Source organism: Ambystoma mexicanum, chromosome 14 (genome assembly GCF_040938575.1).
Source record: "Ambystoma mexicanum isolate Mex_15411 chromosome 14, UKY_AmexF1_1, whole genome shotgun sequence".
NCBI lineage: Eukaryota > Metazoa > Chordata > Amphibia > Caudata > Ambystomatidae > Ambystoma > Ambystoma mexicanum.
Window position 1 is genome coordinate 170426820 of NC_090940.1, and position 12836 is coordinate 170439655.

Sequence of the window (12836 nt, forward strand, 5' to 3'; positions counted from 1 at the left end):
ATTTGGTGCCCCCATAGAGTAATTTTACCTATGGTTTCACCTTTCTCATACTCATGTTGATGTTGTGTAATAAACAAGATGTCCCCCCCTCACCTTGTTCCCTTCCAGGCCTAATCCGAAGGGTGGCTACAGATCCCAGAGTCCCGTTGCTCCTCCCAACCCCTTGAAGGTGTCCCAGCCCATCCTGCTTATTCCCTCAATTGGTAGGTGCAGCCTCCAGTCTGGTGCTAAATCAGCACCTTCATTACAAGACCATCAAAGATAGCTTGACCTCGTTTGTCTCAAAGTAGTTTTTGCAGTTGGGCATTTTTTTGGGTTGAATTAGCTGTAATTGTGGAGTCATTGGGAATTAATCTCTGATAATATCCAGTTAAACCCAAAAAGGCACAAAGACCTCTTGTTGTTTCAGACCATTCCCTATGAAGAATCCGAAGTACTTCACAGCAAATTGAGCGAGATGACATTTTCGTGGCTTGGCTGTAAAGACAGATTTTCTCAGGGCCCTGGTCGATGTAGTCTGGCCAACAGTTGCTATGAATGACTATCATCCAGATATGCCCCAGAGAAACTGGAGTATGGTCTTAATGTATCCACTAGTCTCTGAAAAGTGGCTGTGGCCCTGTGTAACCCAAAGGGAAACACTTTAAACTGGAATAAACCTTGTGGGGTAGAGAAAGCAGTTTTTTCTCGATCCGATAGGTTTAATGGGAACTGCCAATAGACCTTTGTTAAATCAGGTTCACAGCCAGCTCTGTCACTGCTTTCGACACTCCTCCCTCGGGATATCCTGTCCTCGTGCTCTTCTCCTCCCCTCCCTTGGGGCCCCTCTCGCATTCCCTCCTACTCTTCTCTTTCTGGCCCATAGCACCGGATGCGATCTCTAGACAAGCCATCTCTATGAAAGTCTCCTCCAAACAGGTGCTCGCCTGCTCCTACAGAACTATCAAGGATAACATTGCCTCCCTTGCGCCATATTTTGCCGATTCTGTAATTACTCCGTTGCCACTGGCTCCTTCCCGCTATCCCTCAAGCATGCCTTTGTGCATCCTCTCCTCAAAAAGCCCTCTGTTGCCCCATCCTGCCTGGCTAACTACCGCCCTATTACCCCCCCTTTCCTGGGCAAACTCCTGCAGAAGCTGGTCATTTTCCAACTGATCTAACATACTGAATCTGTTGGTTGCCTCCACGACCACCAGTCTGGCTTCAGAGCAGCCAGAGGCACAGAAACTGCTTGCCTAAACACCTAGGAAGCCTTGCTCTCAAATCTCGATTCTAACTCTCCATCCGGTATTATCCTTATGGATCTGATACGGTCAATCATGCAACCCTTACAAATCGGCTCTGTGACACCCTTGACATCACAGGCCTGGCACTGGACTGGTTAACCCCCTTCCTCTCTGACCGTTCTTCCCAGGTTCAACTGGGCCTTTTCCTCTCCCCTATCACACTCTCTATCCTATCGGCATCCCTCAAGGCTCCATCCTCTTGATGTGGTTCTTCAACATCTAGCTTGCCCCTCTGATCTTCTCCTCTCCTCACTTCCAGTGTTATGCAAATGACACATAGCTCTCCTTCAAGCTTCCATCTACTTCCTCCTCTCTCATCCCTAATTGCTATTCAGGCAAGGTGTGCTGCCAATGATCTCTGCCTTAATGCAAGTAAGACCGAGATCCTTCTCATTGGGACACCAGCTCCCTCCTTCCCTCCGGCCGCCCTCTATAGGTTGCCTCCCCTCGACCTCTTGTGAGGCAAAAAATCCTTAATGTCATCTGACAAGGCCCACTATCAGCTGCACCTCCTGAGAGGAATTCTCCCTTTCCTCACCTACCCTAGAAATTAAATTTCTACAGAGCCCTGGTCCTCTCTAGGCTGGACTACTGCAACAGGCTCTTCCTCAAACCTCCCTTTGCCCCCTTCAACTAATCCGGAATAGTACAGCAAAACTTAGCCTTGGCCTCAAGCCCTGTGACCACATCTCTCCAGCCCTAAAGTCGCTCTACTGGCTCCCGGTTGCTGCTAGGATCAAGTTCAAGACCCTCTGCATCTCCACAAGGCTTTCTGAGGTCTGGGACGCTGCTACATCCAACTCGGTCTCCTTAAATTCCTCACTGCTACAGCCTTTCATTCTTCTAGCTCCAACTCCCTGCAGATCAGAGAGTGCGGGGTAGATCTATCTTCTCAGCAGGAGCCTCCCTCTGGAACGGTCTACCTGCCCCTCTCAGGCTTGAACCAGATCTCCTTAAGTTCCGGAAGCTCCTCAAGACCCTCCTTTTCTTATCTTCCTTCCCTCTCCCCCACTAACACAGTGACTGGCTGCCTGGTTCCCGATGAGTTCTACAGGGGAGCAGGCCCCCTGCCTAGTCCAACCCCCTCCTCGCACTAAGCATGTGAACCCCGCCCCCTGCAATTCCTGGCGCTCGTCTAGCCCCAGTGGCCCTCTTCTCCCCACCTTTTACTTGCCCTCTCTCCTCCTTACCCTGCACTTCCCCATCCCAGCCTAGCATTTTGCACATACTGGCACTTGCTCTGTCCGTCCCACCCCCCACACTTCTTGTTACTGCACTTGCACGATCCGAATGTCACAAGGCCTAGTAGGACCGTTATCTTTCTCCCTTGTTCCCCCACCTTTTTTGTCTTGTGGCGTCTTGAAACACCATTTGTTGAACAGGCGCCTTACAAATATTCAATAAATAAAACAACCGATTTATTTGGCCGAGCCTAGCTGTTCAATGAGGTCCTCTATTCTTGGCACGGGATAATTGTTGAATATTGATATGGAATTCAACTTTCTCAAGTTGATGCAAAACCACCAGGGTTGATCCGGTTTCGCCAACAAGGCAATGGGTGAGGCCCAAGGACACTCAGAGCTCAATTATATCCACCTTGAGCATTCCCTCCACCTCTTGTTCAATTATTTTCTTTGGAGACTCAGGCATCCAATATGGTTTTAAGTTGATGGACTTCCCTGCGGGTGTTCTATTCAAAATTGAAATAATTGACCACTCTGCCTGGTTGATCTGAAAATACCTCAGATAATTGCTCTAGTAGATCAATAGCATTGTTCTTTTGGGAAAGAGATCCGATAGACCTAAAGATGGGTATTCTCTATCATATTCTGTTAAGAGAGTAGTCATAATGATGGTAGTACCTTGGTTAGGGTCTACTTGCCACTCTTAGCAGGTTGATATGGTTTTATGTTGTCTATCTGGCTGGGAACCAAGAAACAAGAACATTTAAAAGGGCCTTTCTTTTCCAAGCCATCTGACCCTACCACTATTATATCCAACTAAGGTCAGGAGAATGACTACCTTCTCCTGGTACTTGTGTTTTTTGTCACAAGTATCTTCGCACTCCTAACTCCTTTCAGTAGACCATGTGCAAACAGTGGACTGGTACTGCCATGGCCCTTATTCTCAGTTGTCAACTTTAGTCTATTTAGGTTTCTTTTCTCTCTACTGTAGGGTTCCTGAATCTCCGTTACACTCTTCCCTTTTAAAAAAAATTAAGTTTCAATTATTATTAACAGGTTGCAGTTTCATGTACAAGTTTGGGCTTCCTTGCTTCACAGGTTTGTTCTCCCCACATGCCTCTCTTTCTTGTACTCTCTTCCTTATCTTTGAGTTATGACTGGGCCTTGCCTTTTTTTCCAAAGTGATAAGCCTCCACTATTATTTATTTCCCACTCTATGATTTTCGTATTTCTTCTTATCATATGCAAACAGTTCTGTTTTTGCGGGATTATTTCTAATAGTTTGTTTTCCCATTAGTACTAGCATGAGTTTCGCTTACCTTATGAGTTCCACTTGGCTTGCAGGTATTCACATTCCCCGTTTTACCTTCTGAGTTTCAGGGCAACGTCGGCGGTAACTGCAGGCCCTTGCATTCTCTTTCCTTCTTTTTGCCGCTCCGGAGCTTACTCTCCACAGCATCTCCTTCCTGGATATGCCCTCTCATCTTTGGGACGTCATGAGGATCATGACTCGTACTGGGAGCTGCTTACTCTCCTGGATAGTCTTGCTACTTTTTTTTTTTACAGGCAGACTGCCCACCACTCTGATTCTGTGGTCACTCCACCACCGCTCTTTCTCCTCCTCCTTGCTTAGCTTTCTTCCACTCTCGCAAGTTGGAACAGCTCGGTCGCACATCATCTCTGCATTCTCCAAGATCCCCAACTTCTTCCACTCAGTTATGCACAAGGAGCTTTTCCGGCATCTCTCGGTTCTTCGTTCTATCTCGGCTCCTCTTTCTCACTAGTTAGTCTTGCATCCCTTTTTAGCCTCCTCATTGTATTCCATTGTAGACTGGAATTCAAAGGGATATCTTCCATTTGTCGTTCATAATATAACTTCCCTTTATCGTCATGAGTTTGATAATAGTTTGGTATATTGCATAAGTCCATATAAGCCATCACTTGGAGGCTATCAGGGAGTTGCTCACTGGAACGGGAGTCCTTGTCCCCAAAGGGGGAGTCTCTCCTGATGAGGTCCCATTTGCCTCGACCCATAGGGAGGGGTGTTTTGCAGAGCAGGCTCACTTCTCTAGCCTCACATGGGGGAGGGGGGGAGAAAGTATTAATTCTCTCAATTTGTCACAATATTAACTATTTCTTTCTCTTTTAAGAAATTATAATTTTCACTACTTGTAGCTCTAGAAAATTAAAAAGGATCATGGCATTTTGCTATAACCACCCCGTTTGGCAGCAATTTTTTCTTAATCTTTGAAAATGCTCACTTTGCCCTTTCCAAATTCCAGCTTTCTGGCTCTGTGTGTCTAGTAATACATTTCAAGTTAGAGGAGCACTTTTGTCCATCTGCTGCCTCAGAGTGCAATGGCGATTGTTATGTCTGCTCAGTAATGGCAACAACAAAATAAGTCTTGTAACTAATTGTTTTTCTAACATCACACTCACCTATATTTAAAGATATTTAGACACGTCTGAACACTGAGCTTATGACAAATACCTGGAATTTATCATTTTAACATGGTCATTGCTATGGGCAATAAAAATGTTACAGACTAACAATATTCTGGAACTAACTTTCGTTTTCCATTTTCTTCCAATATTATTTAAACCAACATTATTTATTCAGTATTAAATGCAAACTGTTCTTTAAGGACAATAAAAACACATGTAATCAGGCCATCCCTGCACACAGGCTTCCATTGCTTTTTTTCCGCTGTGCAACAAATTCTCCGTTCTACGTCTCAATAGTATAGATCTCTCAGAAGACTGGAGAAAAGTGGGTCATGATGTACCAACATCCCACAATCAACTTTACTAGTTTCCATTACACAGAGACCTCGATATTCCCAATGAAACCATGTTACTTCATCTCCAATAAGGAACTTATAGTTTACTGGACTTCTCTTCTTTCCACTTCCATCTGGTGAAAGCTTCCCTTCACCCCTTTTTGCTACTCTCATGATCTGTTTCATATCTGTGAAGGATGTCACCCTGCACCTAGGAATATGCCGACAATGCTTCAATGCGGTTCTACGAAGTAACATTGAATCCAATTAATTTGTGGCCATTTATCTTGCTGCAATTAGCTACTGGCATTTTTTTTTATTATTTTTTTCTTTTAATGAAGGTGTCCCCCCTCAATCCATCTACCCATCCCTCCCACACCCCACAACAGATACATACCTATTTTACCGCCACAAGATAATTTAGGCAAAGTAAATTGGCACTTTGTAATTTCCATCAGTGAAACAACAGTACATGTCTGTACATGCCTGATTTTAGGCACACAAGTGTGCTCTTTGCACATGATGGCAATAACTGGACATGCACGTCTGTACCTTGGCATAGTATGGCAACCACAGGGCAAACTAGATTGCACAGTGCATTAAATAAAGCCAGACCTAATGGAGTTGAGCATGTTTGTGTTACCCTACAGGAAGCCAACACATTGGGCATGTATATGAAAGGAAAAGAAGATCAAGAAACAGTGAAGTCCTCAGCAGAAATAAAAACGTTTTTTAAGGGTGATATTTGGAGAAGAGTAGTTCCTAAGCATTAGGTGTAAAAACAACTGCTCGTCCTGAGAACAAAGGAAGGCATGAAGGCCCCACAATTTAATATGCAAAGCTACATATATTCTACTAGCTTTATCTCACCTGACCTGCCTGTGTACCAACCGGTTGGCAAGGGCATTATAATTACTAATGTGTATAGTTCATGCAGCTGTGGGATATCAATGTCATTGCGACTCCAATTAACAGATGCACAAAAGTAAGATATCATTGTTAATAGTGGATTGAACTAGAGGATTTGTCAACAAATCCCATTGCTGAACACATAGAACAGATACACCTTGCCCCCTTTGATGATAGAAAACATAAATATCATTATGCAACCTGTTCAAAATGTCACCAAACATTAATATTCAGGGGTGAATAGCCAGAAAGTAACATGATGAATGAGGCAGAAATATTTACAATAAAACACTTTATTTCTTATGGTTACTTTTGCTATTTTGTTTCATAAAGTTTCATCAGTGAGGTTCACAGCTTTGTTTCACAATGTAGAAGGAAAAGTCGCTCACTTGATCAATCACCCTGATTTAAACATGTGGGAACTTAAAATACCAGGAAGTTGCAGTGTACACCGTTACCCCGCACTTTTATCCTGCCAAGGTTCTGTCCCCGAAGCAGCAAAGTCTGTAAAAGCCAGGAAGGTTATCTGCAATGTGTACAGTGAATCGGAATATTTATTTTCTGATAAAGCAAGGGTACAGGAGTACACCAAACCGGACAATTCTTTAACAAGTTTTATTGGCACACTTGCCTAACCTCCTTTTAATAGTGCTACCACCTTTGAGGTGTAATCTTTGTTCGAGTTAACGATTAGGCTACTCAAGCAATAATGACCCAATAATGGCAGAATAATTATATAAATATATGGCCCCATGTAGCTTTCATGCGAAACAAAGACAGTACATTTTTAGAAAACTAGCTGGTACGTTATCTGCAATTTACTGAAAAATACACAATTAGATGTTGGTTTCAAAACGTTTCCTTATTTACTCATGCAAGATAGCAGTGTGAAATGTTCATGTAGGGATATGGACATGAGTGTACTTCGAAAGCGGAAGACATGTATCTTCAGTAAACCTTTTTTCAATGTCTGCTTCTTGTTTGTGGGATTTTAAACACAAAACTCCATTGTACCACACCCGCCTGTTTAACATGGGAACCTCAAATCAAATTGATGAAAAGCACTTGGATTCTGCCTCAATGGTCTGCTACCTTCCTATTCTTTTTGAAAACTGAAATCAGTAGTTAAGCAATGCACCAGGCAGCCATCTAAAATATCACAGGTTAAGTGTGTCCTATCACAGGAGAGCAAACAGAAGCTGGCTTTGATTGTAGATCAGACGTTGATATGAACATACTAAGATGTTTAGGGGCCAACAGATGAGTTACCCTAGTACATATGTTCTGCCCTTATATGTTTGGTTTATTTGCTCAGCTGAAGTTCTATAGCCCCCACTCATCTAGGTTTTGGGTGAACTGACCCACAAACAAAGTATCCTCAGAAGACGATAACACAGCATATGAGGTAGAAGGGGTATTCAAAAGCCAAGTAGGGATTTAGGTCTGTAGGAAACCTGCAATTTTAGGACTGCATCATGATAAGTCAATCCATGACCACCACGTTCAGAAGCATGTTGGATGAAAATTGTCCACAAATAGAGATCTCTTTGGGATTTTGAGGTTGGCGCTCAGATGGTATTCAGAAGACGTAAGAAACCACCTGGTAGTCTTATTTCTGTACCGTTCATCAGAGGTTTGCTGTCAGAAAAATAGAATTCCACTTAAAAAAGCATCCTCTGGAAATGTCCACCCATCAATACAACAGTAAGTACATCATATGATTACAGATAAGCCGATGTGGCCGTTACCCTCCAATTTTATTACCAGACAAAGCTACTAAAACAAAAATAGTGAACACACCATTGTGCAGATTCATAGACTATAGATAGACCAATACAAAAATACCACTCCCTCAACGGAAAACAAATCTGACTCACCATAATCCTAAATCTTACTTTTAGTGTTTTCACCTAATCCTTTAGAAATTAAACGTACCCGTGCAATCACAAACTTGTACCGTGCAGTGTTTGCCAAATCCAAATAACAGCCACGCAGTAACACATATGTATATATGACTTTTCAATGACCAGTTCCAGGCCTGAGAAAAACAAATTCGAAATTCAGCACCTCCATCCAGCGGTGGCCTCGTAAGTTTATAAAGAAAACTGACGTTGGCAGCCAATTTGTGGTCTTTGGCTTTAACACAATGTCTTGAGGCATTCGGTAGATTAAGCATTTCTACTTTACTACAAAGGTTACAGATGGAAACTAAAGTTCCACCCAATCATGACAAAAATAAATGGATACATACGCAAGTAAAATTCAACTATTTACTGCATTGTGACTTTGTAGGTCAATTTAGACACTGAATAGTCTAAAAACATTATAAAGTAACAATAGTGGTTGATCAAGAATTAACAGAGAGGCTAGACGGAGGGTGAACACTAGGGTGTGTCCTTGGTTTGCAAGCACCCCCAAGTAGGCAAAGAACGGCTAATGAATGCGAGGATACAGATGCAAAATGTATATTTTCATAAAGCATTTAAATATGGGCTGCTGCTCCCAATTTAGACAGAGATGACTTCAAAGGGCAGTAAGAAGCTAGGAATGGGGCATAGTTTGGGCTATGGGCAGCAACCTATAGCCAAATAGAATTGTAAGGTGGCACAGTGCAATATTTTGTGACAGTCTATTCCCGGGAGCTTTGCACTAAAGTTCATGTACAATAGCCACTTTCTTTAAAGACAATTGGAGAGGGTTCTTTCTGAAGCCACAGACTAAGTGGTTTCTGAGGGGAAAAAACCCTTGTCTCTCAAACAGTAAAACAAATCTCAGACTGGTTGCTGTGATACAGATTTAGAGGCTTTGTTATGCTTATGACTCTTTCTGAAGGAGATTGAAATTCCAAGTTCAGTTCTCGGGCATTAACAATTAAAAACAAACTAGAGGGATTTTTCTATCTTTAAAATTGTTGCTTTGAAATACTCGCCTCTTGGGACCTATGGTTTAAGCATTTAGCCGAGGCTCTTAACACACTCTCAGTCCTGCTAAATACACAGATTCAACCATGAGGCTGAGCAAAGAAAATACATAACGACTTCCAATCCCACACACACAAAAAACAATGGATATCCAATGCACACAACATAGGTTATTGTACAGTAATGGATAGTTGTGTGTAATCCCCCAAACACTTGCATACTCACAATTAAAACATATCTTTACTCATACATCCACTATATTTGGGCAAGAGAGAATATCCCAAAAAAATAATTAAAAAAAAAAAAACAAACACCCATTTTCACAAACAAATCTTTTTAATGGCACAAGCACTGCACTCTCCAAACCCTATTCTTCAAAACACATGGCTCTACACACTCAATGACAATGATCACGTCCCTTCATGCCATTAAATTCCCCCACCCCCTTGGATGCAAGACCTATGCTGATGAAAACAATGAAAGGAGCTATAAGGGTTTATGGATTGTCACATGAAGGTCTTTGAAAAGACCCCATCTAAACATGTGATGGCAACTGCAAACAGCTGACGTTAATGCATCATAATGCAAAACCCAGATTTCTGCCTTCTTCACCAATGTTGCCAAGAAAGTCCAACTATAGGCACACCAATAGGGAGGGTCCAACTGCTTACAGAAATGTCTGGGATGTGGTCTGTAAATCGCAGTATCAAACACTCAGTCAGACCTGCAAGTTATTTTATGAAAGCACTAGTAACACCCAAACGAAAAGACTTGTAAAGTTCAATGCCACGTAAAATGGCCATCGTCTAAATGCCCTGAGACTCAATATAGTAGTCAATGAATCCTCAGACTTTCAGGTTGAGAAGAAAACTCAGAACAGAGGATGACATCTGATTTATTATTAAAAGTCGAGCTTAAAAAATATTAAAAGGGTACAAGGCATTAAAAAAAAAAACAGTTGGAGCAGTGTGGACCTAAACAAAGAGTAGTATTTCAGTCCACCACAAGATGCCCCAGTTATTCTGTGTCAAATGCAAATATCTGAATATCATATAATTTGTTTAATCACCCTTGAAACTGCACACACGGAAGACTAGTTCCAAGGAGCTCAGAAAAACATAAAAGTGTGAACTTGACCTTTCACCAGCAAATAGGTACAGAGCATGTGTTGCTCTTTCCAAAATCTCTGCGTAACAGGCTTTCAGTTATCCCATTCATAAAACACCACAAAAACTAAAACAACCATGTTAAAAAAAAAACAACAACCCTATGCTGTCTCCTGCCCCAGATGTAGACAATAGTTGACTAACAGATGCGTACAAATAAGGAGGAAAGGTCAGCCCAAAGTAAGCCTATAGGTACTTTTTATTCATCCCACCCTTATGAAATTAAATTTAGAAAGCCAGCTTCTGCTTGGAATCCTGACATTTGGCAAACTACAGTGTCTTTTGTGGCATGAAGTGATTGGTCAGTTTCAAATTAATATGCTCTCTCTCTATGCACATGAAGGCCTGAAAAGTGTCAGGTCCGCCCACACCACAGCGGGAAAGGGTTGGGTTTCCATGACATAAGGTGAGGAGTAACAAGGTAGACCAGTCAGTGCAGAGAAACACTAACCCGGAAAAAGCCAATCCTGGTTTTGATGTAGGTCTAGAGGTCACAGAGGAACAACAGAGGATTGGATGTAGGTCACTACTTGCCCACACAGTAATGAGCTTCGCCGGTTCTCAAGAGGAAACACTGAGACAACGTATCTATAGTCTTGACAATCGCCAGCATATGCTTCATGCTTAGTTTGGGAGCCCTAACAGTATTTTGTCCTTATTCTGGCATGGTAGTGCCCTTTTCATGAGCTTAGCTACAATTTCATGGATTTTGACCTCATCTTAAAAATAAACCCAAGCCAAAAAAAAGGGGACCCAGAGAATAGTTGGCATTTTGTTACATGTCAACATTTGACCAAATATGTCCAACTGCATTTCAACACAATTTTCAAATGGATGTCTGCCTTGAAAATCAGGTGCAGCCTTGTTACTGGGTATAGGTATGACTGTAGATACATTGAGTAGTAAATATATGCATGAATGTAGTAGAAAGGCGTGGCTCCATGTGTGCCTACTCGCAACAAAGCCTCAACATTATGTATTTTGGCTCAAGCTCTGACGTGTATCATTTCAACAGCTTACTACAGCAAGGTGTTAGCACTCCCGCCTTCACCCACTAGGGTGCGGGGAAGTTGAAGGCAGGTCACAGAGACTAAGAGGGTGCGCAGCAGATGAAAGTTACAAGGTGTTTCACAAGAGGAGTAGTTTCAAGTGATGAATCTTCTTCCCAATATGGGAGGTGCTCAGCATGTTCACGTGTCCATCTTGCTGTCTTCTTCAGCATGGCGTTCTATGTGGCCAGGGGCATCCTGCATAAAGGAAGATGAAAAATAATTTCGAGAATTAAAATCGTATACACGCGTATTCAATGAAGTTGCGCTGTGTGAAAGCAATACCACGTAAGACATATTTGTATTTACTGGAGGCTGGGGTGTAATTTCAACCAGAGGTGATAAACATAGGAATAAACGGGGGACACAGGCAGTCCGTTCATGGGCGGCCTTTCCCAGATAGCCTCAAAATATTGTAATATATAGGAAATTCCTAAGGACAGGTGATGGAATATAGAAATCTGGGACATGGCTAATGCAACAGATATAGCCAGTACACTTAATATAAGACTAGTGCCCAGAAGTAATTTCCACTTTCAAATTCTATGAAAAGAAAGACTGCCCTAGCAAGCTATGTGGCTTTTTTTATTCAAATGAAAACCAAGTGCAAAAGGGATCTTTGCAAAAGCAGCATATCCATGTTTAGTTCTATAGTGTCCATGCTGCCAGTTAACAGTCTTCTTCCTCCGAGCACAATTGGGGCCCTCAAAAGCAGTGGGCAACAGGATGGAGGAGGGGCAGTTCAGCAGGGCATGCACAGATCGACTGACAGCAGGAGGGATATAAATACTATACACTATGAATATTGCAACTTTTAAGGCTTACACGTAATAGGAAACATTTACAGAAAGTGACTGGCTGTGGTAACCTGAATACGTTCAATGAAGAGCTAAAGCTCAAAATAAATCAGGAACTTGCACTCCTGACACTGCAAGAAGGGCAAGTATGGGGGCGGTTTCATCTCCAGGGAGAGGGAAACGGGCGATTATATTCCATTAAGAACAGAAGACCGCGTACTGTGGATTTTTAAAGGTTAAATCTCTTGCCATTTGACATGATCTCTGAGATCGCATTATAGGTGAGAAAGCGTCTTATGTAGATTATTGATTTTTGACCGGTCATCCCAATTCTTGGTCAGATGAATGGTCAGAAGAACAAGTTACTCTCTTAACTGGTAACGTTCTTTCGATGGGATGGTGTGACGACATATTACATATCTATGACAGTAATCACCACAGCTGTGCTGCTTCGGAAAAATGTTCTGCGTCCTGTGTCGATGACGTCGATACGCCGCCCCCGAGGACCTCCTCCGACGGTACTGGATGTTATAAGTAGGATGCACGACGCCTGTAGCCTCAGTTGTAGTTTTTTCCCAGAAAGTGTGGCACCAGTCTTCTGCCAGTCTGACCACACAAAGCCTTGCAGAAAAGTAAACTGCAATCGCATAAGAAATTCTGTAGCGGGGAAGGCAGGGAGGGAGCGATATGGAAAAAGTCGTCGGACCATCCCATCGAAAGAACGTTACCAGGTAAGAGAGTAAC

General features: G+C 42.5%; 1 protein-coding gene across 2 annotated transcripts in view; it reads right to left on the reverse strand.

The window, feature by feature from the left end:
* Positions 1 to 6434: 6434 nt before the first annotated feature.
* The window catches only part of ZNF106 (zinc finger protein 106), a 693205-nt gene continuing 686803 nt past the window's right edge, over positions 6435 to 12836 (reverse strand). For both annotated transcript variants that reach the window (XM_069638825.1, XM_069638826.1), the window contains one exon: positions 6435 to 11493. In XM_069638825.1, the coding sequence (XP_069494926.1) occupies positions 11437 to 11493 (57 nt within the window). In that variant the 3' untranslated portion in view covers positions 6435 to 11436. The remainder of the gene's footprint in view (positions 11494 to 12836) is intronic.